General features: G+C 54.9%; 1 protein-coding gene across 1 annotated transcript in view; it reads left to right on the forward strand.

The window, feature by feature from the left end:
• Positions 1-23,098, forward strand: part of FBLN1 (fibulin 1) — a gene marked incomplete at its 5' end in the record, with an annotated part of 79,388 nt that extends 56,290 nt beyond the window's left edge. The window contains 3 exons of the mRNA XM_082849979.1: positions 1,803-1,945; positions 3,964-4,095; positions 22,761-23,098. Coding sequence (XP_082706105.1) covers positions 1,803-1,945; positions 3,964-4,095; positions 22,761-22,900 — 415 coding nt within the window. The 3' untranslated portion in view covers positions 22,901-23,098. The remainder of the gene's footprint in view (positions 1-1,802; positions 1,946-3,963; positions 4,096-22,760) is intronic.
• Between the last annotated feature and the right edge of the window lie 3,142 nt (positions 23,099-26,240).

Genomic DNA, 26,240 nt, shown 5'->3' on the forward strand with positions numbered 1-26,240 from the left:
CTAGGGCCAGGTCCAAAGGACTTGGGAGCCAACCCGATTTACCCTGTGGCCAAAGATGGGAAAACGTAAGCTCCAGTAAAGGATAATAATTGCAAGAGGTTGAAATCCATCCAATAGTTTAAATCTATGAGTTCATATTGATATTTTAAAAAAATCAACTGATAACCTCTGGATAATGATCGCTAGTTCCTTATCCTGAAAACAGGTCAACACAAAGAAAGAATCAAGCATTAATCTTGCTTTTCCTCTATGAACTATACCCCCTGGTAACCAGATAGTGTATGAGGGGAAGCATCTCTTTAGAGAAGTATTCAAACTAACAAGTGAAAAAGAAATTATCGACTCGGACCACAGCATCGTGCCATCCTCGGTGAATCAGTGGACCTGGACCCTGAGCATTAGCAGCTGCTAACGTCACAGAAAGGAGATGACCAGACACCACGTGCCTCTGATGGAAGACACACCAGCACCTGTCATTTCGCTGAAGGACCTGGGTCTGCATCCGATCAGGTGTCTGGATCCGGCTGCCCATGGGCAGGGAATGCAGGGGACAGGGGAACACGCTGGGCTGCGCCACCAGGATGCAGTCAGCAAGTCCAGAAGCTACGGAAGCTCCATAGCTCAGATGCTTTGCTTCCCTAACAGGTAAACTGTATGGAAAATGAAGGAATGGAGAGGAAACCTCAAGGTTAAAAAGGACTTTAGAAAGATATAACAGGGACTTCCCTGGTGGTCCAGTGGGTAAGGCTCCACGCTCCCAATGCAGGGGGCCCGGGTTTGATCCCTGGTCAGGGAACTAGGTCCCTCATGCCACAACTAAGAGCCTGCATGCTGCAGCTAAGAGCCCGCATGCCGCAACAAAGATCCCACGTGCTGCAACTAAGACCCGGCGCAGCCAAATAAATAAAAAGAGAAAGATATAACAGAAATGTTTTAATGGACAAGTTTAAACGATAGTGTCTTGAGATGCACACTTACGTGACACAGATGTAAAGGAGCCCAGGTAAGTGATTGCTAGGACAGTCAGGACAGGAGTTACTTTGGGAGTGCACGAGGGGGTTGAGACGGGTCTGCGGCCCACGAAGGGCCCTCAGGTGGCAGGTGAAGCTCTCTTTCCTGACCTGGGTACTGATTATAAAGTGGTTTGCCTTATAATACTCATTCAGTGGTACCTTTGTTTTGTGTAGCTCTCGCATTTGTGTTTTATTTTATGATAAAGAGGTTTTGAAAATATCGCTAGACCTGTAACAAACTTGGGCCCCTTTTCCTTCCTCCCCGTCCATCGTGTGACACTGGAGATTTGACCGCTTTGTGCTGGGCGCCAAGCTGGGTGCTTTACATACGCTCCCTCATTTATTCCCCCTGCAGCCCCCCGACCCGGGGCCCCAGGAAAGCCGGACCCTGTCTCCCTTGTTTGCTTTGGTGTCCCTGGTGCCTGACACCCAGCAGATGCTCAAAACACACTTGTTGAGCAAGTGAATGAATGAATGTGATTTGCAGTTGTAGAAACTGAAGCTCAGTTCGTATAGTTGGCAAATAGCAAAGCTTTGCTTATCCCAGCCGGGACGGACGGAAACCGGGGCGTGTCTTGGGGGTTTGGGTTCTGGTCCAGTTTGCAGCAAGGGCAGAGAAGCATCCTCTCGGAGCAGCCGGGCTGCGGAGGCCAGTGCGGGTCTCCGACGGAGCCATCTCTGGGACAGGTGGTCCCGCCTGGCCACCTGCTTGTCCTCCCCGGACCCCGGTCTCTGTGGAAGTGCTGGTTCCACCTTTCCCATCGCTTCTTGTGCTGTGGTTCCCCTCAGGCTCCGCCAAGAGAAGACAGACACCGTCCGCTGCATCAAGTCCTGCCGCCCCAATGACGTCACCTGCGTGCTGGACCCAGTGCACACCATCTCCCACACTGTCGTGTCGCTGCCCACCTTCCGCGAGTTCACCCGCCCCGAAGGTGAGTGGCCGCTCCCACGGCTTGGAACCGGCGTAGGGGTCCCGGGGGAGGCCGTCGTCTGGAGGAGCTTCCTTGCCAGGCAGGAAGTTGAGAGCTTGGCCTGCAGGAGCCACTCCTTGGTTGGGGTGTGGGTTTGGGGTTTGGAATGCAGACCCCTCCCTGCCTCTGCATCTCCTCCGTGTCCCCAGACTCCATGGCGGTACCGTTCCAGCCCATTCCCAGCTCTCAGTTCGGGGGTCTCCTCTTAGGGGTTACAGTTGTTCAACAAATAGCTATCAAGTGTTGATTCTGTGCCAAGCGCGGGGCTATGGGGGCCTACAGGAGGCAGTGACTCCACTCTGGGTCCTCAGGGGTCAGTAGGAGGCAACTTAGTGAAAGTGGGGAGAATGGAGGCATCTGGAGGCGAGTGCGGAGTGTAGACCTTCAAGGAACAAAGCCAAGTTTTTCTGGCTGGAGTGGTGGACGGCTTGGCAAGAGAGGGCCTGAAAGGGTGAGAGCGGGAGGCTGCACTTGGAGTTGGGGCTTCAACTCCTAGGCCTTGGGAGCCAGTAGAGGGTTGGGACTGATGCTATTTGCACACAGAAGCATCATCCTGGAGACTAAGGAGCAGATGGGCTGGTGCGGCCAGACCAGCCCCAGGGAGCCCAGCAGTAACGCAGTCAGTGTGCCCTGCGCCCAGGCAGCTCCTGGCCTGCAGTGTAGACCTGCCATCACAGCCCCCTTTTCACACAGGTAGTCCCAAGGCAGCGGGCTCCTGGCGCCCGGCAGAGGGCTGTGGATGGGGTGCTTCTCTGTATGCCTTGCTTCGGGGTGTGCAGCCCACGTGCCAGGGCTGGTGTGGTCTCCAGACACCGCCTCCCTCTGTGGAGGCCTTCAGGGGAGCTCGCCATGAGGATTCACTCTGTAGACGTCGACTGAGCCTCCGATGTGTCAGGCTCGGGCCAGGCTCTGGGACACAGTGATAAGAAAGGGCCCTCTGACCATCTCAGGGAAGACGGACAGTTTGCCCTGTGTTTACAGGCGGCAGCGGGGTCCTGGGGGGTAATGCAGGTGCACATGCCGGAGCGTGGAGCCTGGCCACGGGGGTGGGAGGGCACCAGAGGCACCCCGGGGATGTGCTTGCCTGCGGGAGCCGGTGGCCCTTGCCCCGCCTGCCCACTCCTTCCTCTAGAAAAGGGGAGGCACAGAATCTTCACAGGGCGCGCGGACTTGGGTCGGAGAAAATCACTGACTGCTGTTCGCCTTGTGCAGAATGACGAGTTCCACCAAACCACAAATCCTTCCCGAATCCCTAATGGCCGGTTTTGTGGCCTCCTGGCCAGTGCCGATCCATGATCTTGTTCTAACGGGAACTGGGTGTGGTTAGAGACACCTGTCGGCGTCTTGGGCCCAGGCGGTCCAGACCTTGACCATTAGCGTTGAGAGGATCCTTGATAGGCCCTGGCGGGCTGCCTCGTTCACTTTACAGATGAGGAAACTGAGGCCCAGAGAGAGGACATTCCCCCCCGACCCGAGACAACACAGAGCGGGGGTAAATCGGGGCCTCGCGCTCCCCGCCCAGGGCAGGCTGCCGGCTTCGTGTCAGGTGGCCCGGGAGACGGATACAGCCACCAAACTGCCCGGCCCGGCCCGAGAAGTGGCTTCTGACCCACATCACTGTGGGGCAGGGGACCAGCCTGCTCCCTTGCCCTTTCTGACCTCTCGCCCATATCCCGTCATCCACCCCCCTTCCCCATCTCCCCAGCGTCAGGGAGACTCCCGAATCATCACCAGTTCCTTTAGCACCAGCCCTGCTTCTGATCAGCTCCATGACTTTAGGGAAGACTCGCAGGCGCTCCAGGCCTCGGCTTCCCCGTTGATGAGAAGGGGGGACAGGTTATGATCTAGGGCCCCTGAGGGGCCCTCCACCTTCTCCATGCAGGGAGTCCCTCATGTTGGGTCCTCATTGCCTTAGGGGGCATTTCCAGGGTCCCAGGGCCCAGCGCTGCACGCTCTCCATGCCGTGCTTCTCTCTGCAGAAATCATCTTCCTCCGGGCCATCACGCCCGCGTATCCTGCCAACCACGCTGACATCATCTTCGACATAACAGACGGGAACCTCCGCGACTCCTTCGATATCATCAAGCGCTACATGGACGGCATGACCGTGGGTGAGTGGCCGGAGACGGCAGGTCCACCTGGACTCCCCCTCGTCCTCCCAGCCAGTGGCTTAGCCGAGGCCTGTTGGGAACCAGCCCGGCTCCCATCTGAGTCCCCTGGTCCTTCAGGGCTCAGCTGGAACCCCTGCCACACACACACCCCAGCCAATCACAGTGTGAGGAGCATCAGGGTGGTGGAGCCGCCAGCTCTCGGGGAGACCCCTGTGGGCTCAGTCTCCCGACCTACAAAGGGTGGATTAACTAGGTCTCTGCATCTCATGGATTTCAAACATGGATTTCAGACAAGGTCACACAGGTAAAGCGCTGGTCCGGGGACTCGGCGCAGCTGCCCCATCGTGGGAGCTGGTACGATCTTTATTCTTATGGTGCAACAGAGGAATAGCTACCGGGCGTCAGGGCCTGGCTCACCTTGCAGGGTGTCCGGTCTTGTCCCCTCCCGCGTGTCATTGGGTAGGAGGACCGAAGTCGCATCAAGGTGCACGTACAGCCCCCCCCCACACACACACCCCGAGATTCAGCACCGAAGGAGGGCTGGCCGGGAGGGGGAGAAGCAGAAGCGGGTGCGTCTGGGAAGCTGTTCACGGTGCCTCTCCTGAACTGTCACGCTTTAAAGACTTCAAATTCATGGAGAATGAAAACCATCACATCTGCCACTTTGGACTTAAATGTAGACTCGCGTTTTCAAAGCAGCTGAGCAACTGAGGGCCAGGCCTGTCCTCGCCTAGGCCTCCGTCTCCTCGTCGTGCATAGGGTGGGCAGGAGTGGGCCTCGTGGTCTCTTAGGCCCCCTGGATTTTGTGAGGTCTTGAGCGCCCACTCGACTGGTCCTGGAGCCGAGCATTTTGGAACATGGTCGGTAGGTGGCGCTGTTGGACCTCAGAACCCCGGTCCCCTAGGCCCCCAGCCACCACCGTTGTCGAGCTGCAGCTGCAGATAGGGAATGGTTATTCCCCTGTTGCCAAAGAGCCATCTATAGCGACTTTACAAGCTCTTAAGTGGGTTTGCATGTTGTAAACATGACTGACTCATCTGGGGGGCCCCCACCCCTGGCTCCTCCTCCGCTAGTTGGCAGCAGGAATAATTAGTTAATTACAATTAATGGTACATCAGCTCGCACTGGGATTCCGAGGGGAAGGCGTGCAGTTTGGTCGTCAGCGGGCTTAAAACTTGCCGCTTGCGCTTCAGTCACTGCCCACCCTGGGCCTCAGTTTCCCCATCGTTAGGTGAAGAGACACTTAAGGGACCTTCGGGCGCCTGGGGATGAGGGCAGACAGGAGGAAGTAGGGTCAACTGGCCCACAGAAGCCCACCTTGAGCCAGCCCTGTGCTTGGCGCTGGGCCTGCAGGTGTGGCTGCAACACAGACCACCCTGGGGCAGTTCACAGCTCTCGGAACCACAGGAGTTGGAATCAGAACCTTCTGACGATGCACTCATTCATTCTTCGCATTTCTGCATTCTTCCCAAGCCCGCCCTGTACCAGGCCCTGGGCCCGGCCTTGTGGGTACAGAGATGGGTCAATACCACGCAGCCCCTGCCCCTAAGGGCTTTGCATTCCACCAGGGTGGGAGGGGGTGTGCGGCGCATAAACAGATCATCAAAATGCGGCGGTGGAGAGACAGTGGCGAGCGTCTCCGGCCGAGGCCTCCCTGGGGGCGGGCTCTGTACCGTGTGTGCCTTCACTTCCCAGCTAAAGCCTTCCTGAAGTGACCCACGCCGGGGGCTGGGCAGCGGCCAGGCCCGGAGCCGGTGCTCAGCGGCACAGTTTTCTAGCCGCATCTATACTCCAAACAGAACCCACCTGGGAGTCTCGACTTCTTGGCTTCCCATCCCCTGGGGCAGCAAATCCTGGCATCTCAGAGCCTGGAGGCTCCTGGAGGCCACCTCTTCCAAATTCTTCTTTGGCAGAGGGGGCAGCAAGGGGGCTGGCCGATCTTCCCAGGGTGACTCGGGGTAAGGTGGGGAACAGGACAGACCCCTGGTGTGAGAGGCGACGCCCAGGCCGCAGAGACAGAGCAGCCTCTCTCCTCACTGTGCTTCGTCACATGGGCCCCGGTCTTTGGATTCTGGTGCTGGGGGAGGGCCCAGGCTGGCCCTTGGGAATTCATCCTGCCTGTGATCCAGCCTCCTGGGTAGGCCCGGCCTCTTCAACTTCTCAGGACATTTGCTGGACGTCCCGTCCGGTTGGGCCCCTGGAGTTTACCAATGCCCTCTCCCAGGTGGAGGACCAAGGCCAGAGAGGGCAGGGTCTCGCTGAGGTGGGACCCAGGCTGTGCTGGGCTCTGGTCTCTATACCCTCCGGTCGCTGCCTCGTTTGTCTGCTTGGGGTCTCTTCCCTGGGCTTCCCTACCCCCACCTCCTTCCTGCTCCTCTAATGTACCAAATAGCTTCTGTGCCCTCCAGGAGCTTCTGGGCTCTGGGGGTAGCCACCCTGGCACACGCTGGCCCTGGACACAGGCCTGTCCACCTGCGATGGACTTGAGACCAGTCTGAGCAGCCCTGGGAACCACCGCTGGGCACGCTCACCCCCGTATCCCTGCTCGCTCACCCCCGCATCCCTGCTTGGTCCTTACAGATGCCTCAGGGGATGTGATCACCTCCTTTGGGCAAAGGAGGGAGCAGAGTAAATGACCACCTGAGACTGAGCAATGGAAAAACCACAGGGCCCGGGTTGTTTGCAGACTTGTGAATGGATGAAGGAGCGATGGCCAGAAAGGGCAGGAGGCTTGTCCTAGGCCCCCTGGTGCTGGGGCCAGAGCAGGCCTAGAACTCAGTCTTCCCCAGACACCCAGAGCTGGAGCCTGCGGACAGCTGGTGTTGACTCGGGCAGAGTTACCGAGAGTTCGTGTCCCGGAAAATTACCCAGCGTACGAGCCGCCATTGAGTTCATTCCTCCCCCAAATAACAGAAGAAGAAGAAAGTACCCCAAGTCGATTAAGAACCGAAAAAGGCCAGACTTTCCCCTAATGTATCCTTTAAAAACCAGTTCTTCGCAGGGATAAAGGCGGCTCTGAAGCAGAGCTGAGCTGCTGTCTCTGTAAAGCCCCTTGCAGCCACCCTGTTGCATTCCTCTTTCACCAGCTGTCAATGAAAAATGAAGAATGCATTTTTGACCTGTGCGAAAATGCTCTATTAATGCCTGAGGTATTCTCCGGCCACTACAAAGCCTTCCTTATCCAGCCCCGGTTTCATTCTTCGCTCAGCAGAGTACTGGCTGTAATCGGGGGCTGCTCCAGAAGGGGTCTTTCAGGTAATAGCTCCTGAGAGATGACTCATGGGGACCCTGGCGAGATGGGCACAGGCAGTGTAGCATCAGCCCCAGCAACTGGGGGCCACCCCTGGACTCCCCAGGCCGCTGGGTGGCAGCTGGTGTCTGAGCCTCAGCCTTCCCCAACCCCTCCCTGCTCACTACTTCTTTTTAACTATTTTTCTAAGAAGGGGAAGCAAAAGTCTGTCTATATTGAGGGTCAGCTTGGCCACAATTTCTGCTAAAACCTCCCCAAAGCCAATAGGAACTAGACAGCGCTCAGCGGAAGCTGCTTTTTAGACCCACTGGTTGGTTTTGTGAACAGCCTTCCTGATCCTTGGCTGGCATCACTGTTTCTATAAGAAAAGGCTGACGTGCTGGCCCGGGGTCCCACGGGCTGCAGCTGACAAGCAGGTATGCTGTATGTTGAGTCTGTTCTGGGTTGTTCCCTGAGCTCCGCTTCCTCCGCTGGGTCCCCTGAGAAACAGAAGCGCTCCCGTCCTCAGCTCCTGGCGAGGCACCGTGGCAGCCAGTCCTGCTCCCAGTAAAGTCTGAATGAATGGAGATTGGCTGGCTCACCTCAGAGATTGCTTACCTGTATTAGGTTGAGGAGTGATATTCCCTAATCACAGACATCATTATTGTCATTAGATGAAATGATTACGTGGCAGGTCCTAGCAGCGCCTGGCACGCAGTAGGTGTGCAGGAACTCAATCTTAACGGAACCCAAACCTTTTCCCAATGCCGATGCTGTCTGTACTGAAGCAAGATGCGGGGCCTCTAAGTTTGCCCGGTCTGTACCACGCTCGTAACAATATCCTCACTCCCCCTCCTAAAGGGAACCAAAACCTTTTGCATTTTGAAATAGCACTCTAAGTTTCATCTGTGAGCATATAAGGATTATTACCCTATTTCAAGTTAAGTTTGAAAATATCAGTGGCTGGGGTGGCCCTTTTTGGTCAAAACACAGTGGAGTCTCTGCTGCCACAGAGGGAGCATGGAACTTGGGCTCAAATGTTCTGGGCATAATTCTTGCTTGATTCTCTGTTTCGAGCTGTGTGACCTCAGGCAGGTCTCATAACCTCTCTGAGCCTCAGTTTTCTTCTCAGCAAGCTTGCCATAATAATACTTGCCTTGCCGGGTTATGAGGACTGGAAGGAGTTGTGTGTATTTTAACATAACTGGGTAGGTTGTTAGGGTGATACATGAGCCACTGTGAGGAAGCCGTTTGGAGTGGGAGAGCTGCTGAGAGCTCGGAGCTCCCTGAGAGGACAGGACAGCAGGCCAGAGGGAGGCACGTGGGACGGTGCCAGGACTGTTCGCCCCAAAGTGGCTCCAGCTACCTGGGAGCTATGTAATAGGCACATCTCGTGGCCTCGGCTGACCAGTCGGGCCCACCCTGAAGCAGAATGATGGAGGCTGTGCCTCCCGAGTTCTGTCATCCTTGAATTATCTCACTCATTCGACAAGAGCATCCTGGGTTCCTACTCCACGCCGAGCCCTGGGCTGGCTGCTGAGGAACAAATTTACACCCAAGCCCCAGGTCCTGCTTTCAAGAAGCTGCCTCCTGGCTTCCCTAGCATCCTGCCATCGGAATTCCTATAGCAGAAAGTGCTTGTTTTTCTGCAGTAGGCTCTGTGCCTGTTAATGTCTCAGTGGGAGAGACAAGTGGTGTGTGTCAGGGCTGCCATGTACAGTTGAATATGTTGTGCACTGAGAAACCCTAGGGGGGACCATTCGCAGCTGCTTCTATGTGCAGTGCACAACCTAGTCAGCTGTACATAGCAGCCCCAGTACAAGAGCTTGTGAGTGAAGATACCAGCCTAGGGCTTCCCTGGTGGTGCAGTGGTTGGGAGTCCGCCTGCCGATGCAGGGGACACGGGTTCGTGCCCCGGTCTGGGAGGATCCCACATGCCGTGGAGCGGCTAGGCCCGTGAGCCATGGCCGCTGAGCCTGCGCGTCCGGAGCCTGTGCTCCGCGGCGGGAGGGGCCACAGCGGTGGGAGGCCCGCGTACCGCAAAAAAAAAAAAAAAAAAAAAATACCAACCTAGCTGTGCCTCTGCCCCTGGCCAGGCGAGGCCTCATGCAAAGCAAAGAGCTTGTTCGCCCGGCCATCTGGCTTCAAGTTACCCTCAGTGGTCCCAGCTACCAGGGCCCAGATCGCCTCTGCAAAATCATTACCTCTTAAGGGGTTAAACATGCGCTGCTGACCCCATCCGGCAGCCTGATTCGGAAAGCTTGGCCCGGGATCAGTACACATTACGAATGAGATTCAGAAATTCCACCTAAAAACAACAGCGCAGCCATCCCTGCCAGTGATGAGTGATCCGCCCTGTCCCGGCTTTCACGGCAAATCCCGGGGATTAGGCGCTTTCTCTTCTCCGGGAGGCACAGCCCCGTCACCAGGGGGTGGGGGGTGGGGGCCACACCCTGGCCAACAGCCAAGTTGTTTCCCAGGCGACAGCGCAGGGACGGGCCTCGGCCCGACTTCACCTGGAGGCTGGCCGTGCGGGGAGGGCAGGCGGGGGTCTCTCAGAGGGGTGAGATGGGGTGCGAGAGGGGGACAAACTTTGACACTTTTTGTGCTTCCTGCGCTGGGACCCCGCGGAGCAGAGATGGGTTCGTAGGCGTCAGGCCCAGCGCCGTCCTGACTCGTAGAAATGCAGCTATTCCCCCTGCAAAGCCCTGTGAGGAGGGCTTCTGACACCCAGTTTCACAGGTGCAGAAGCTCTCAGAGGCCACCCCCCAGGCAGCCCTCTGGCTCGGGCAGGACTCTCAGGGCTCAGAGGGGTCCACTGGGGCACAGCCCTGCTTTTGAGCCCCCCACCCCGAGGGGGGCACACAGGGGCCACAGGGATCCTCGCTGGACACCTGCCCGCTCCTGCCCCTGGACCCATGCGTCACATGGGCTGCTTCTCACACCTGCCTCCGATGTCTTCGCCTGGCTGTGAGGTCCTGCGAGCCTGGCCAGAGCATCTTCCTCTCTTAGCAGAGCACTTCCGTGTCACGGGGAAATGTGCTGCAGCTACTCTGTTCCTGAAGCTGGAAGCCAGGGACCCTCTGCTCTCCTCCTCCCCCCAGCCCCACCCACAGCCAGTAGCTGCTGGTTCTGTCAGGTTTTAAACCCCAGCTTTCACGTCCAAACCTGCTGCCTGGCTGGAGAGACGTCCTCAGCCTCAGCCTGCTTTTCTCCTCCCCAGCGTCCAGCGCTCTCATCCCTTCCTTTCCCCTCCACTCTGCTCCAGCCACCCCAGCCCGTGCCCCAGACCCCAGACGTTTTATGGCCTCTCTCTTCTCCTGAACTTTAGCCATAGCATCCACCTGCTTCTCCTCTTGGTAAGCTCCTATTCATCCCTCAAAGCCCAAGTCAGCCATCACCTCGTCTCACATGCCCTCCCTGCCCCCCACAGGCAGAGTGTGCAGCTCCTTCCTTTGTGCTCCCAGGGCACCCTGGATGAGCTTCTTATAGGACTCCTGTCATACTCATTCTTCTAGCAAATAACGTGTGTGTCCAACGGGTGCAAACCCTGCTCCAGGGGATGTAGCAACGACCAAGACAGACAGACAGACATGAATCCTTACCTCATACATGTTTTATTCCAGAGGGTAGCAGCAGACAAGAAACAAGTATAGTATCCACACTGTCAGGTGGTGGCGAGTGTTATGCAGAGGCAGGAGAGGAGGGGGGCAGCGTGTGGGGAGCAGCAACTGTACATCTGGTGGTGGAGACATTCGCCTAAGACCCGAGGAGCTGAGGAAATGAACCATGCGGAGATCTGGAGGAAGAGCTCCAGGCAGCAGGAACAGCAGGTGCAAAGTCCCTGAGGCAGCGGCGAGCCTGGCGTGTTTGAATCACGGCAAGGAGGCTGCAGCTAGAGCAGAGGCACGGTCTTGAGGCTGTCGGAACGGCTCTGGCTTTTCTGCTGAGAGAGGTGGGAGCCACATGAGGGTTTCGGGACGAGGAGGGAGATGACCTAATATTATAAAGGCTCCCTCTGGGCTCCGGGGTGAAGCTGGGCTCAGGAAGACACTGCGGCTAGCTCAGTGATCCAGGCTGGAGATGACGGTAGTTTTGACAATGTGGCCCCGGCAGGAGGGGCAAACAGTAGACAGATACCAGATGTGCTGGGAGGTGGTGCCAGGCTTTGCGGACAAATTAGGTGCCGAGGCAGGGATGACCCCTTGGATTTCACCTAAAGAACAAGGAGACTAGGGTTGTCATCAGGTGAGCCAGGGGAGCTGTGACATGGCAGCTTTGCGGAGGTCAGAAGTTCCCTTCGACATTAAGATTGAGGGGCTTGTTGCACACCCGTGGCCGTGCGGGGTAGAATAAGTGAGTCTGGGAGGTGTTAGCACGTGGATGGTAGTTGGAGCCCCAAGGCCAGACAAGCTTGCCAAGGAATTGAGTGTGGACGGAGGAGAGAGGAGGCCAGAGACCAGGCGCTGCAGCATCCTGTGCTCAGAGGTCGGGGAGATCAGGAGAGGAGGCCAGCCTGGAGGAGGAGGCCTTCCCAGGAGGAGGCACAGTGAGCCGTGTCAACGATGGTGAGTCTGGTCAGATGAGGACCAAGGATTCCCCATCGGATTCAGTACCGCCCCAGCTGACGGTGACCTTGACAAGGCTGTCTCAGTGCAGCGGGGTCAAGGGGAGAGACAGCGGAGTGGGAGTGCTGGAGGTGGCTCTGGGGACTCCTTCTAGAAGATCTGCCGTGCGTGGGAGCAGAGAAACGCTGGTGCCAGCAGGAAGGGTGTGGTGGGCATGACATTGTGAGTTTCTGCTTGACTCTTCTCTTCCACCGATTGTGAATTCCTAGAGGCAAGAGCCTACGAGGGGATCATTTGTGCCATGCCCCCGTCACCTGTTCGTCTTTCTTTCTTGCACACGCACGCATGCACACACACAACACACCCACTAGGAGGTAACCCGGGCCCGGCACCCAGCAGGCTGCAGGGTCACACTCGCCTGCTCGCTTCCAGAGTAACCAAGGGGTTAAAGTGAGTCCAGAGCAGCCTCTTAGCATTTCCCGAGGTTCTCCTGGGGATCGGCTGCGTCCAGAATGATTTGTGACCCTCTTACTGCTGCTGTTATGCACCTTTTGAAAAGCCTTTGATATCACCGGCACATTCATAAATTATTCTTTTTTTTAAGAAAATGAAGTGTTTTCAGTCAAACAGCAGTAGAGGCATGTTGTGCAAAATTAGAAAAAAAGAGTCTGACGATGATATGAATCTTCCGACGGCCTCACCTGACAACCATATATACACAGAGGACCCAGACACCCACCGTCAACCACTATCATGGAGAATGCTTCCTGTGGCCTCAGAGTTGGGTGTTTCCAGATGGAACGTCCAATCCGTGCCTGTGGCTTGAGGACCCCAAGTATGGGGTCCCAATTATCACAGTTTTGTCTTAACAGCAAGCCCTCCTCGGCCCCTGCCATGTGCCAGGCACTCTTCCAGCATGTTGTACACACGTATTGTGTCACTTAAGCCTGTGGGTGATGGCCCCATTCTCCAGGTGAGGAAACTGAGGCACGGAGGGAGTTCCAGGCTCAGGGGGCGTGACTGAGGCATGCACACAGCGTGTTGGGACTCGGTGTGGGGTTCCTGCTGCCGTGACCATCCTCTGTGACCTTGAACCAGCAGGCAGAGTCCTCCTCTTTGAGGTCTACCCCAGTCCTGAAATTTCTCTGCATCCCTGGTAGCCGTGAACACAGTACATAGAGTCACTGCATAACAAGTATTCAGTCACTGGCTGGTCAAATGATTCTCTTTCTGAGGATCCAGTGCCGGAAGAGCCTCTGTGGAGCCTTGGCCAGGGATAAAGGGAACTGAAGGCTTGGGTGTTTCGGGCTGCCGCCCTGCCAGCAGGAAGCCCTCTGTGTCCTGAATGGGCTCATTCTTAGTGCCTCTTGGGAAGGAAAGGAGAAAAAGGGATGGTTCTCCCCAAACCTCAGCATGTCCCCTCCTTGTGAGATCTGGCAGTGACCCCATCACTCCAGGAAAGGGTCTCAGCTCCTCGGGGCCACCAAGCCGCTGCCCACCTGCTAGCCTCCTTGCTCGCCCCTCCCCCCTAATTCTCACCCACTTGGGAAACTGAGAGCAGAAATCCTCCACCTGAGCCCCTCCCCGAGGCCTGTTTCTGTCCTTCAGAATCGAGCTCCAGGTCAAGTCCTTGGTGATGCGCGCACGGGCGCCGTCGCGGGTCCCAGCGGAGCGCTTCCCTTTAGCGCTGCCGAAGCAGCTTTGCTGGCCTTTACCGGCCTCTACGCCCCGTCATCTGTGTCTGCCTCCCCGGGGGCCCAGAGCTCCGTGAGGACGCAGACCTGCGCTGCTCTCACTGTCTGTAACCCCAGCACCCGCGCAGCTCAGCAGCAGGGGGGCTCGGGGCCCCCAGGCTGCACTCACCAGCCAGGCGGGCCTCTTAATCCCTCGGGGCCTAATCGCCTCTGGAGAAGGAGGTAGCACAGCCTCAACGCCTGCAAAGCAGAGGGGGGACCCGTCTCTCTGCAGTTTCCCGTCTTTGAGTCTAAGTCAGGCCGAGCTGGCCAGACCCCTGCTCTTCCTGCCCTCTCGTGGCTTTTGCTCATCTTGGCGGTCTGCGAGGGGTCTGGCGTGGCCGGGGTACGGCCAGTGCTGAGGAACCAGGCTGGACAGGGAGGCGGGGCCTAATCAAGGGGCACCTCACCTGCTGTGGGCCAGGGGCTGGGCGGCGGGTCGAGAAGAGTTCTGGCCTTGGGGCAAGAGGCCTGTGGACTCCAAGTGCCGGGCCCAGGGGCCTGGGGGAAGGGCATCGGGCTTGGGGGAAGGGGGGGAGTTCCAGTTGCCCGTCTGGGGGCATCTGGAGAGATGTGAGTGAGCTGATGAGCTTGGGACTGGGCCAGGGAGGGACCCCAGCGGGCACGTGGGTAGGGGCTGATCCAGGCGGGAGGACACACAGAGGAAGAGGAAAGGGTTTCTCACCCTTCCCGTCACAGTCACAGTTTTGGCCAAGTTGGTAAAAGCAGGTGCATCAGAAGGTAAATCCCTTCTGGAAAACTGCCCAGGCCTCCTCTTCCTCTGGCGAGGGCATGTGGCTTGGTGGAAAGGGCAGCAGGCAGGGATCTGGGTTCAGGACCTGCTTTGCTGTTGCTGGTACCCTGAGGTTCAGAACTCACTTCACCACCGGAACCTCCTTTGCTCTTCCTGGAACCTCGGACCACGAGGCCCCAACGAGTGTAGCTGAGATGAGGGAGAGGAGATAGTGGATGGGGGTGGGGACCATACCGACCACGCGCCCTGGAAATGTTTGGACCCGCGTCCCGGAAGGAGTCTGAAAAGTTCAGGGCGGAGCTGACATTTCTTCTGTTTCTCCTCTAGGGAAACGTGGAGGCTGGGGGTTGACTCTTAGTTGCTTACAGCTGTCCAAACTGTCCGGTTTAGCTCACAGGAGACCCGTGGAGAAAGCGCATTTGTAATAATCAAGAAATCGGGAGGATAAGTTCTGCTGAGGCACGTTGGGTGCCATTTGATATTTGAATATGTGGCCCAGACACCTGTCCCCCTCCTTCTAAGCTCCTACCTGAGCGTTTTTCAGGGCAAGAAGAGAAGACAGGGTGTCAGGAACTCCATTCCTTCCCTGCCAGTGAGTGATGTGATTACCCTCTAGTTCCTTTCTGCCATTTTTGCCCTATAGCGATGACTCAGCAGTAAAGTTTCCTCCGTACCACGTCACACCGTGAGGAGAGAGCAGATGCCGTGGGGCGGAGAGAGCTGGGCTCGGGGTCAGTCCTGGCTGGATGGACGCCGTGCCCTGAGGGCTGTGTGATCCGGGACATACAGCCCCCAGAACCTCATTCTCGTCCCCAGTGGAAGGAAGGCGATGATTCTTCCCCACTAGCAGTGTGGGGAGAACAGGATGGAGCAGTGGACACGTGGGGCCCCTCCGTTTCTGTTTCCCTCCCCTGCTGTGGACCTCCTTCCAAGCCCATCAGTACTCTAGACTGTTTGCTTTAGAAGTATGGACCGCATTTCCTCGTGTTCCTGATTTTTCCTCTTTGCTTTTGGTCTGTGCTGTTAATGCTAGCCTGCAGAGATCGTTATTCCTATCAAGGCAGATTTCCCGAGATCTGGGTGATGGTTTGCTCCTTTCTAGTCGCCCATCGTGTTAGTGTTTGGCAAGACCACCTGGGCCTCCTGAGCTCCTGGGTTCCAGCACCTTGTCCACACAGGCCCACTCGTCACCTTCCCCCTGTTCGTGGCTCTGTGTGGTGGCCACCAGGGCCAGACAGTGAGACCTGGCTGTCACGTGTCGCCTTTCTCCTGCCATGCGGTCAACGCCTGAAAAGCCAGTGACTTTTGACTATTGTTCATTTCTTTCCGACACTTTCATTTCTGGGTGGTAACTTTCAACTTTATAAATTGTGCTTAGCACTTCGATCTTTAGTTCATTCATTCATTTAGCAATTCATGTACCGAGTGCCTCCTGTGTGTCCGGTCCATAGTGGAACCAAGGACCTACTATGTTCAAGAACGAGAGATACAAGAGTGACCAGGAAAGACAGTGCCATTGGCCTCTGGCCTCACACTGCAGTGGGGAGACTGTGATAACCAAGAAGAAAAATGACTCTATAACCTGATTTCAGGTAGTGATCACTTCTTATTCTTTTATGATGTGGACATGTGGCTTTCTTTTTTTTTAATAAATTTATTTATTGGCTGCTTTGGGTCTTCGTTGCTGCACGCGGGCTTTCTCTAGTTGCGGCGAGCAGGGGCTACTCTTTGTTGTGGTGTGCGGGCTTCTCATTGTGGTGGCTTCTCTTGTTGCAGAGCACGGGCTCTAGGCGCGGGGCTTCAGTAGTCGTGGCACGCGGGCTCCAGTAGTCGTGGCTCACGGGCTCTAGAGCGCAGGCTCAGTAGTTGTGACGCACGGGCTTAGTTGCTCCGCGGCATGTGGGATCCTCCCGGACCAGGGCTCCAACCCGTGTCCCCTGCATTGGCAGGTGGATTCTTAACCACTGCACCACCAGGGAAGTCCCGACATGTGGCTTTCTTACCTCTTCCTTTTCTAACTGGAATCTCTGTCTTTTGAAAAGCACAATTTCCACTGGCATGAGATATCATGCAGTCTCTAGATTGATCATCTTTTTTGTCCAGATACTCTTTGGCAACTCTGTTCACGCCATTTCACTTGGTCGGTTGTGGAATCACAGGACTTGTGAGTTGGAGGCTGAACTTCAGAAAGACGGTGACTCGTACAAGGTCACACGGCTGGTCGCTAAGGAACCAGCATAGGAACCTAAGCTGTGACTCCAGGTCTCTTTATAGATCAGTGTCTCATGCTGGTGAGACACTCCGTGGCTGGTCTTCCTCCTTATAAACAACGGGGAGACAATCAGTTGCAACCTCAGTCAAGCAGCAGAAGCTTGGAGATGGCTTCAGGGGCCTGGAATCCAGACCACAGTCCCCGAGAGGTGACGGAGGTCTCCCTCTGGACTCTTGTGCTCCGTGTTCAGGCTTCTGCATCCCCCGCACATCAGCTGCAATTTACAAAGCAGAGACGAGACATGAAGATGAAGTGCCTGAGGGGACCTACATTTTTCAAAGGGAAAAAAAGGCTTAATTATATCTTTAAGAGGCACAGACACGCCGAGGAATACCAGCAGTGTCTGAGACCCGAAGCAGAAATGCCAAGGATGAGGATTTGGAAGATTAACACAGTTGAACTCAGCATCATGGCCTTTTTTTTTTCCTGGGGCTCTTGAAAGGTAGGGAGGTACATACTCCAGCAGGTAAGATGGACAAGGCAGTCGTGATGGAAAGGCAGCTCTCCCTTTGTCCTGCATTTTGCTGCTGGAATGGTCATTGCACATAAAGTTGCTCTCACTCGGAGCCTTCAGTGGCCCCCTTTCCTTCAGGACAGTTTTGAGGGGCCCTCAAGGACTGGTGTCCCTTCTTTCCTCTCTCCTCTTTTCTCTCTCCTTCTTTCTTCCTCTGCCTTCATTTCACTCAGTAACCTTAATGGTGCTCCTGCTGTGTCCTGCCCCAGGCCCTGGGCTGAGGACAGTGAGACAGAGACGAGTATGATGCAGACCCTGCCTGGGAAGGGGGAGCCAACTGTGAATATTCCCTGCACTGGGCAGATGCAGGGCTACAGCCGAGGGAGACCAGAGTGGGGCTGCGGAGGCTTCAGGAAAGAGGACACAGGCAGTCTGGCTGGTCCCCGGTGCCTGGCACATAGCAGATGCCAGCTATATCTCTGTAGAATCAAGTGGACGATGGACTCGGACCCCTGGTGGAGGTCCAGTTTCTAATGTTTGTGATGCCACATATGGGCAGTAAGGGTTTCTCTTCTTCCCTCTCTTGTTTCCCTGCACTGGGAACGTTGTTGGTAATTCTGAAAGAACGCTGGTCTAGAATCGGCGTTGGGGCGGAAGTCAGGAAACTGCTGACCTGGGTTCTGGGTTCTGTGAGCCTGACGAGGTGTGAGGTCCCTGGAGAAGCCCTTTACCACCTTCTCAGCCTCACCCATCTGTCTTCCCCAAGATTAACACTGTTCCCAGAGCTGACCCGAACCTTCATACTTTTGGCCTTTGCACATGTCCTTAGCTCCTACTTACTCTTCAAAATCTGATTTGAAGTCAGCTCCTCTGTAGAATCTTCCTTAAACCTCCCCCGTGCAGAATGGCCCCTATTGAATGGATGGATGGATGGATGGATGGATGGGTGGATGGATGGATGGATGGGTGGATGGGTGGATGGATGGATGGATGGATGGATGGGTGGGCGGATGGGTGGGTAGATGGGTGGGTGGATGGGTGTATGCATGGGTGGATGGATAGATGGGTGGATGGATGGATGGATGGGTGGATGGATGGATGGATGGATGGATGGATGGATGGATGGATGGGTGGGCGGATGGGTGGGTAGATGGGTGGGTGGATGGGTGTATGCATGGGTGGATGGATAGATGGGTAGATGGATGGATGGATGGGTGGATGGATGGATGGATGGATGGATGGATGGATGGATGGGTGGGTGGATGGATGGGTGGATGGATGGGTGGGTGGATGGATGGATGGATGGGTGGGTGGATGGATGATGGATGGATGGATGGGCGGATGGATGGATGGGTAGGAAAGCTGTGAAGAAAGAAGTGATATCAAGAGAAAGTCTAGGTTCAGTGAAGATGAAGACAAGGAGGTGGAACTCAGGCTTGAAGTAACCTGGGAATGAAGGGAGCGTGTTCACCCAATCAGAGCCCCCAGGAAGTGTGGCTAGGCTGAAGAAGAAGCGGTCAGGTCTACTGAGTGGGCGTGGGTAGCCTGGGAAACTAGGGCTGACTAAGGTTATGGATAGAGTTGGAGATTCAATGTGGACCTCAGGGCAGAGGAGAGGGACAGAGCAGCTGATTCTGGAGGAGTGGGAAGGGAGGCACATTCCTCAGCCCCTGCTGTGTACACGCCTACGACGATTTCTTTAACCCTTGCGGCACATCTATTTCTTCCACCTTAATCATTTCGTTTGTTAAATGCAAAGATCCTGAGAAAATCCAGGCCCTGAGTGTGCCCTGTATCTGTATTCAGCCCCTTCTCAACACGCTTTTCATTAGAACAGCCCTTTGCTTCCTTCAGTGTTTCACTTGTCTCTTAGCTGTTTACAGTCGGAACAACCAGCCGACAGCATGCAGTTCTGGGCTTTGGCCATCGTAGAAACTAAACCTCGTGAAGTGCCCTAACACGACATGTTTAGGTACATTTTCTACACATTCAGAGCTTTCCTTTCTCATAAATTTTTAAGTCAATCCAATAAAAATATTCAACTCTTGCCATATTGTTCAATCATGTAAGAATTCAGCTCTATTTTAACTGAAAATCAGATCACATTTGAACGTTGGGAAGCTTCGTGACATCCAGCAGTCACTTCTGAGGGAGAAGCGGCAGGATGGCCTTGGGATGGTTTTGTTTCTGATTCTGAAGTTGGCTATTGTTTTTCGTTTTTTGGCCGCACCGTGTGGCACATGGGATCTTAGTTCCCCAACCAGGGATCAAACCCGCGCCCTTGGCAATAGAAGCCGGAGTCCTAACCACTGGACTGCCGGGGAAGTCCCTGAAGGTTGCTGTGTTTAATCCTTGTTTCACAGGAGAGGTAATGAGGACTCAGAAAGGTTGGATAACTAACCTGGGGTCATGCTACTGACCGAGGTCGGCTGGACTCCAACCCTTTGTCCTGAAGAACTGCAGTCTTATAATCCAGCTAGAATGACCCTGTCCTCGAGCCCAGCTCCCTGCATCAGCACCTTCTCTTTCCTCTCTGTCCCCAGGCTGAGCCCACCAAGGACAGCCCCTCATGTTCTCTACACTAGCTCCTTAGCCCGGTGCCCGGCACACACAGGTGGGCCCAGAAACTTCTGTGGGTCTGAACTGTTGATGCTACCAGAGCTCCCACACGCAGCCAGGAATCTTCATTTAAATGTGCGTGTGTGTGATATAATTATTTTGTAATATTTACATTTTATATATACATTTATAATAATACATATTTATATATTAATATATAAATTGTATTTTATATAATAGTAATATAAATTATATAAACATCTATATAAAATATATGGATATATGCAAAAATTATATAAATATAAAATAAATACTATACTTTATAATAGTATTTATATATAAATTAGATTTTGATCTATTTTAAATAAGCTCACTTATATTTTTATATATGGTTATAATATATATTTTGTATTTATAATAAACTATATTTCTATATCATATATTAATTATATGATATTTAATATAATAATAATATATAGAAATAAATATATATCGGATCATAGCTTGCAGAAGCGTTCCCTCCACCTCCGTTGCTCTCTGTCCTAAAATAGTTGTCAGGCTCGCGCAGCCTCTCACCCCTCTCCTTCAAGCCCCCCGAGCCCCTCTGAGCACCGCCCCTGGGATGGATGCCGTCGGCAGGTAACCCAGGCCACTGAGGCTGGTGGGCGCCCGTGGTGGTCTCAGGCCTGGGGAGAGAAGAGGGTGACACTGATGGGGCTACTGAGGAGGCAGGAGAGCTTGGGGCCGCACCCCCCACAGGGGCCACGCTGACCCAGGTCCAGCCAGTGCCCAGGGAAGGGCAAGTGGGAGTGGCCCGGTCGTACTGAGGGTGGTGACAAGCCCGCATCTTTAGCCGGGAGCTGAAGATGTTCATGGGCGTTCAAACAGGACAGAGCTGCCATGTCATCACCAAGTAGGGGCAGAGAAAGGGTGCTGACAGCCCGCAGAAGCCTGTGCTTATCTCTCCATCAGAGCTAAAGCCCTTGTTTGCTTAGAATAGCTTGGAATTCCGCCCTGCTGCTGGGCATTTCACTTTTGAAACTCAAGCTCAGGGAGTGAAAGGGGGGATGGCGTGCCCAAATTCCCCTTCTGAGCATGAACTTGGTGGTCCTGACTGGGAACTGACCGCTGGTCAGAAGGCCTTAGGGACACTTCGGTCTCCCTGGAGCCTTCGCTCCTCGCGGGACGGATGTCAGGGGCCTGACTGCTCTGCCCCATGTGCACATTTCCCAGGTCTGTGGCAGGGCTGTTTGTAGAGACCAGCTTGGAATCAGTGGATGCAGCAGACAGTCAGTGGCTCTTTCTCAGCATGCGGTGGAGGAGCTGCAGGCTCCAGGGTGTTCTCTGCGGGCATCCCTGCAGTGGTGTACGGGCACTGAGCGCTCTTTCCCACCCTGCCTTGTGTGACGTCATGTTGGTGGCTTGAGATCGGCCATGGAGATTGTCATGTGGCACAAGTAGAGGGCTGGCCGCTCCAGCACACCCCTGCGCCACGTGACTTTGGGGAAGTCCTAATATCAGAGCGGGTATGATGGAGGAGTGACCTTTCCTAAATGTCAACAGCTATGGGTGGCACCTGCTCTGTGCCAGGCACTGAAGATCTGCAGGGAGGGCCACCTCCTCCAGGAAGCCTTTCCTGATCCCCTAGCCATGCTCACATCCATCTTTGCCCCTGCTGGACAACATGCAGACTTCTATCAGAGCACGGCACTCATCTAGATCTGCCACCAGCTTTGAAGCCAGGATTCTTTTCATTTTCTCGGTGTCACCGGGAACAGTGTCTGGTACCAGTTGAGGAAATGCATGAACTCAAGTGGAAATGAAGCACTGAGCCCGCTGGTCTGGTGGGGAGGTAGCCCTGCACACCTGGAGCTCACACCTTGGCAGACGCTGTGCTGGGGTGTCTGGAACACACAGTGCAGAAGCACGGGGTCAGGTGGCATCATATGCTCACTGAGGAATCTGGGGCCCAGAGAGAACGGTGGTCTCTCCAAGTCCACGCAGGTGGATAGCACTCACCTTAGCCCCATCTGTCTGGTCCCAGAGCGCAGGAGCATATTCTCTCCGTGAGCCTTGGGGTTGTGCTGCATGGCCAGGCAGTGGCGGCAGGGTCCGGCCTGGAGACGTGGAGCTTCCAGGCACAGGTCTGGGGAGACTTACGGAATCCACTCGTACCACCCAACCCCGCTCCCCTGCAAGTCTGCAGAACGCCTGGGGTTGTTCCTTCTTCCACTGTGACTGAGCTGAGCTTGTCTGCCCTGTACTCTGAGCCTTGACAGGGGAGGCCTCGGGTCATGACCTTTGCCTGGCCCCTATCTGGTCCAGGCAGAACTCCTCGCCACCCCCAGCAGCTTCACACAGGTTTCTGCTTCCCCAGAATGGACACCTGTCTCCACTCTGCCACCTGTCCCATTTCTGCTTGCCCTGCTCGGGCTGGACCTGAGCCGCCTCTTGCGTACTTGTTACCATGAACACGGAACAATGAACTTAGGTGTCACCCTCCAGAAAAGAAGTGTGGAGAGCGAGGGAGCCAGGAGTATGTCCCATGGGGAATCGGGACTTCTCTGCTCAGATCAAGCGTTTCTGGGACCCCACTGCAATCCTCAATGGGAGGGATTGAGAGAAGAGGATCATACCTGCTTTATTTCTTCCCAAGGGTTACAACTGGGCACAGTGGGTAGAAGGGAGTGGGACAGGTGTCTACTGGGCATCTACTCCATGCCAGGCCCTTTATCTAGACTCTTAAATCCTCGGTCACGTAGATGGTGGTAGAGGAGGGAGCCTGGGCTCAGAACAGAAGCTGGTGTTGACGCCAAGGCATCTGACTCCAAAGCCCACACGCACAGATTCCCTCACACTCTGAGCTGCACACAGTGGAAACGTTGTGGTGAGCTCACTGTCACTCGTTCCTAGAGGTGGCAGCAGAGCCCGGGAGTGACCACTTGGAGGGAGATGCTAAGCATCTGGTTCAGGTGGGACTTGATGAGGCCTAAGGCCTCCTCTAGCTGTGAAATTCCTGGAGGGAAATCATTTCCCAGATCTCCGTGTTCCTTCGGTCCCTGCTAACTCCCAGAACACCTTCTGCTCTCTCCCCAGGTGTTGTGCGCCAGGTGCGGCCCATTGTGGGCCCATTTCACGCTGTCCTGAAGCTAGAGATGAACTACGTGGTCGGGGGCGTGGTGTCCCACCGAAATGTCGTCAACGTCCACATCTTCGTCTCTGAGTACTGGTTCTGAGGGCCAGCTCACAGCGCAGCCAAGCCTATGCCTCGAGGCCAAGTCATTGCTGACGATGACAACGCCCTGTCCCTGTTTGTACCACCCAGACATAGCTTGATTTTATGTATTTGTTTGTAGTGTTAGGCCGACATGTATTAAGCTGGGCCAGATGAATAAGTCCATCGTTTGTATTTTGGTGTTTAAATAATGAGTCCAATTACCTAACTGTTTGGTTGAAAACTTTGCTTATTTTTTAATGCGAAAGTTAAATTTTGCTCCCTTTTTCTGCCTCTGGGCTGGGCATTGCTAAGGACCAAGGGAAAACAAGACATTTTTCAGGGGGCAGGTAGTCCAAATGCTAAGAGAAGACCAGTTCTTGCCCTGATTTTATGAAATTTGACATTTGGTGCTTTTTTTGCCAATCAGATTTTGTATGTCCAATTCTAAGGACGCAGCTGCCAAAGAAGAGCAGGTATGGTAAACTCTGCCCAGAAGCAGCGTGCCACAGTGCCTTGGGGAGCACTTCTAAGGTAAATTACAGTTCTGTGGAGACAGAAGAATCCCTCAGTAAAGACAGAGCCAGTTAGGTTTGTGTGTGGCTCCAGTATGTTCACCAAAGGAATCTCTGGGTTTTCCGCACCCTGCATCCATCATAGGTGGGAAAATAAACAGCTTTGTGGTCCTCCCGATGGCCTGTGCAGGGGAGTCTTTCAAGAGGGGGGATCCCGACTGGCAAAGAGCCTGCGAATATTCCCCAAGGCCTTCTCAAAACCCTCCTGCCTCCCAAGGTTCTGGGCGGGGTCCAGCACGTGTGTTGGAAAAGCTTCCAACTCACATCATTTCTGACGGCTTGCCCGCCCCCTAGGAAGTGGGGCTCAAGCACCCCCCATGCCCCACGCCCCACGCTCAGCCCAGCGGGCACGTCACGGACCTCTGCTGATGGGGTCCGTCGTGGGCATTCTGATCACCTCTAGAAGTTGCTGGGGAGAAATAAGGATTCTCTTCAGTGGGAAGGAGAGACCACCAGATGCACTGACGCCCCGTGCATTCTAAAACTGGTGCTTCGTTTATTCCTTCTGGGAACCCAGCCGGGGGGGTGTGGTCTTGCCCGATTTAGAGACACGCAAACTGGGCTCAGAGAGAGGAACTCGACTGCCCAAAGTCACACAACTTTTTAGAGATAAAGAAGGGATTCAAATTCAGCCTATCAGACTCCAAACTCCATTCCTCTGTAAAACCCTGGGTCAGAAGAGACTGGATTTATGGGGTATCCTGACACCACCTTCAGCATGGATGGTGGAGCCAGGAGCAGCCTATGCCCAGAGGCCCGCTGGGACCCGCAGGAATTCAGCGTCCACGCCCTTCGTTTCCACGCACGTGTGTTCTCCGAATCCTGCCCCGGGTTTATCCCATATTTTCAGGCATCTCATTCGTGCCCGGCTCATCTCAGCAGCCTGGTCCCTGGCACTAGCTGAGCTCTCAGCCCCACACGTGGGATTTCAGCCTGGCCGGTGTTCTGGTCATTCAAGCCTGTCGTGCTCCAGCTCTGTAGAAACTTTGGGAACTCCCAGCATCTCTGAGGTCACTCATTTGGGGTACTTGTCCATCAAAGCCAGACCTGGGCCAGCCTGTCACATCGGGAGCTGGTGGGGAGGGGAAGAGTCATTGTGGGGCTGGACTGCCCTGGGAGTCAGGTCCAGGGATGAGGCGAGTGCAGGGGACATCTGAGCAGCTCTCAGTGCCAGTGAATTGGGGTCTTGGCAGGGAAGGGGAGGGTGCCTGGGGTCTGATCACAGGAATTGAAGCCTCACTATAGGGGCAGGAAGTGCGGAGGCCACAAAGGGTTCTGGTTTTCCACCTGCAGCCTGTGGGGCAAGTCTGCAGAAGCCAGGCAGTTCTGAGCACAGGCCCTTGGAGAGGAAGGTTTCTGGGAGTCTCTTCCTTCCTGAGGCCTGGGTGGAATCGGGTGGGAAGACATAGGCGCTGGCTCCTCCTGGGAAACGGCCTTTCCCACACTCTTAACAAGAGTTAAGGTGAGAGGTGCCATTGGTGGACAGGGCCAAGCCTCCCGCCATTGATTGGCTCACGGATGAGCACATGACCCAAGCTGGCCAATCAGACCTTCCTGACGAAGGGTGGCAGGGCATGGGAGAGGGCAGAGGAGAGGTGGTGAGGTCAGGGAGCTGCGGGGTAGAAAAGCAGAGAGGAAAAGGGAACGGAGGCCTGTTCCTGCCTGATTCAGAGAGCCAGAGGGGCCGGGTCCGAACCTCACCTTGGCAGGAGCTAGCCATGTGAGTCACTGCCATCCGCCAAGCCTCAGTTTCTGCATCTGCAAAATGGAGCCAGGAATCCCTGCTCAACTGCCTTGCTTCCCGATGGCAGTGAGCAGCATTGGAGGCGATGAGAGCAAAAGGGCTTTGCAACTGTAAAGTGCTGCGTACTTGCATGAGATCTTATCATTATTCATTGTTGAAGGTAACAATGGTGACATGATAACGGTTGCCACTGTCAAGCCACACGAATGTCCTCCGGAAGCCAGACATCTTTTTAATTCTGCATTTCCTTTTCTTAATCATCTGTGAGAGATTCGGGACAGACAGTCGTGTATATTACACATGAGCCTAATTTTTCATACGTCACATCACACTCCGGGTTGGGCACGTGATGGACAGTATATATCCCATTATTCTTGCAAAGTAATTACCGTCACCGCTCAGTGTCAGCTGCATTAGGTTCCAGGAGGTCTTGCGCTGTAATATTCTACCAGAAAGCCATGTCTGCTTTGAATGAAGGGAACCTACTTTAATGTTCAGAGCAGAGCCGTAGCATTGTGGCAGGAAATGATTACCTCCTTTCACCCTGTCCCACTGGTGAATGATTTCACCTGAGTCTACTCTCCTCTATATTCAAGCCTCCCCACAGCTGCGAAGTCATCTTTCCAAAACACAGATTGGATGGAGCTCCTCCTGGTTTCAGATCCTTCAGGGCCTCCACACCAACCTGGTGGTGTGGCTACAGGACCCTCCACGTTTGGGCCAGAACCTTACTGCCCATCACTTCCACCATCCACTCTACACAGGGTTCAGACACGCAGAATTCATAAGCCTCGGACACGCGGGCCTCTGAGCCTTTGCACACAGGGATCCATCCACCTGGAATGATACCGCTTCCACCTTCTCTGCCTGGTGAATTTCTCCTGACCCTCCACGACCCAGCATAAGATGCCAGCTGCCCTAGGTACGTATCCAGAAGAATCGAAAGCAGGGACACAAACAGATACTTGTACACACATGTTCAGAGCAGCATTGCTCACAGTCGCCAAAAGGTGGAAACAACCCAAGGGTCCATTAACAGCTGA

Source organism: Leucopleurus acutus (assembly GCF_964270905.1).
Source record: "Leucopleurus acutus genome assembly, chromosome: 11".
Classification (NCBI taxonomy): Eukaryota; Metazoa; Chordata; class Mammalia; order Artiodactyla; family Delphinidae; genus Leucopleurus; species Leucopleurus acutus.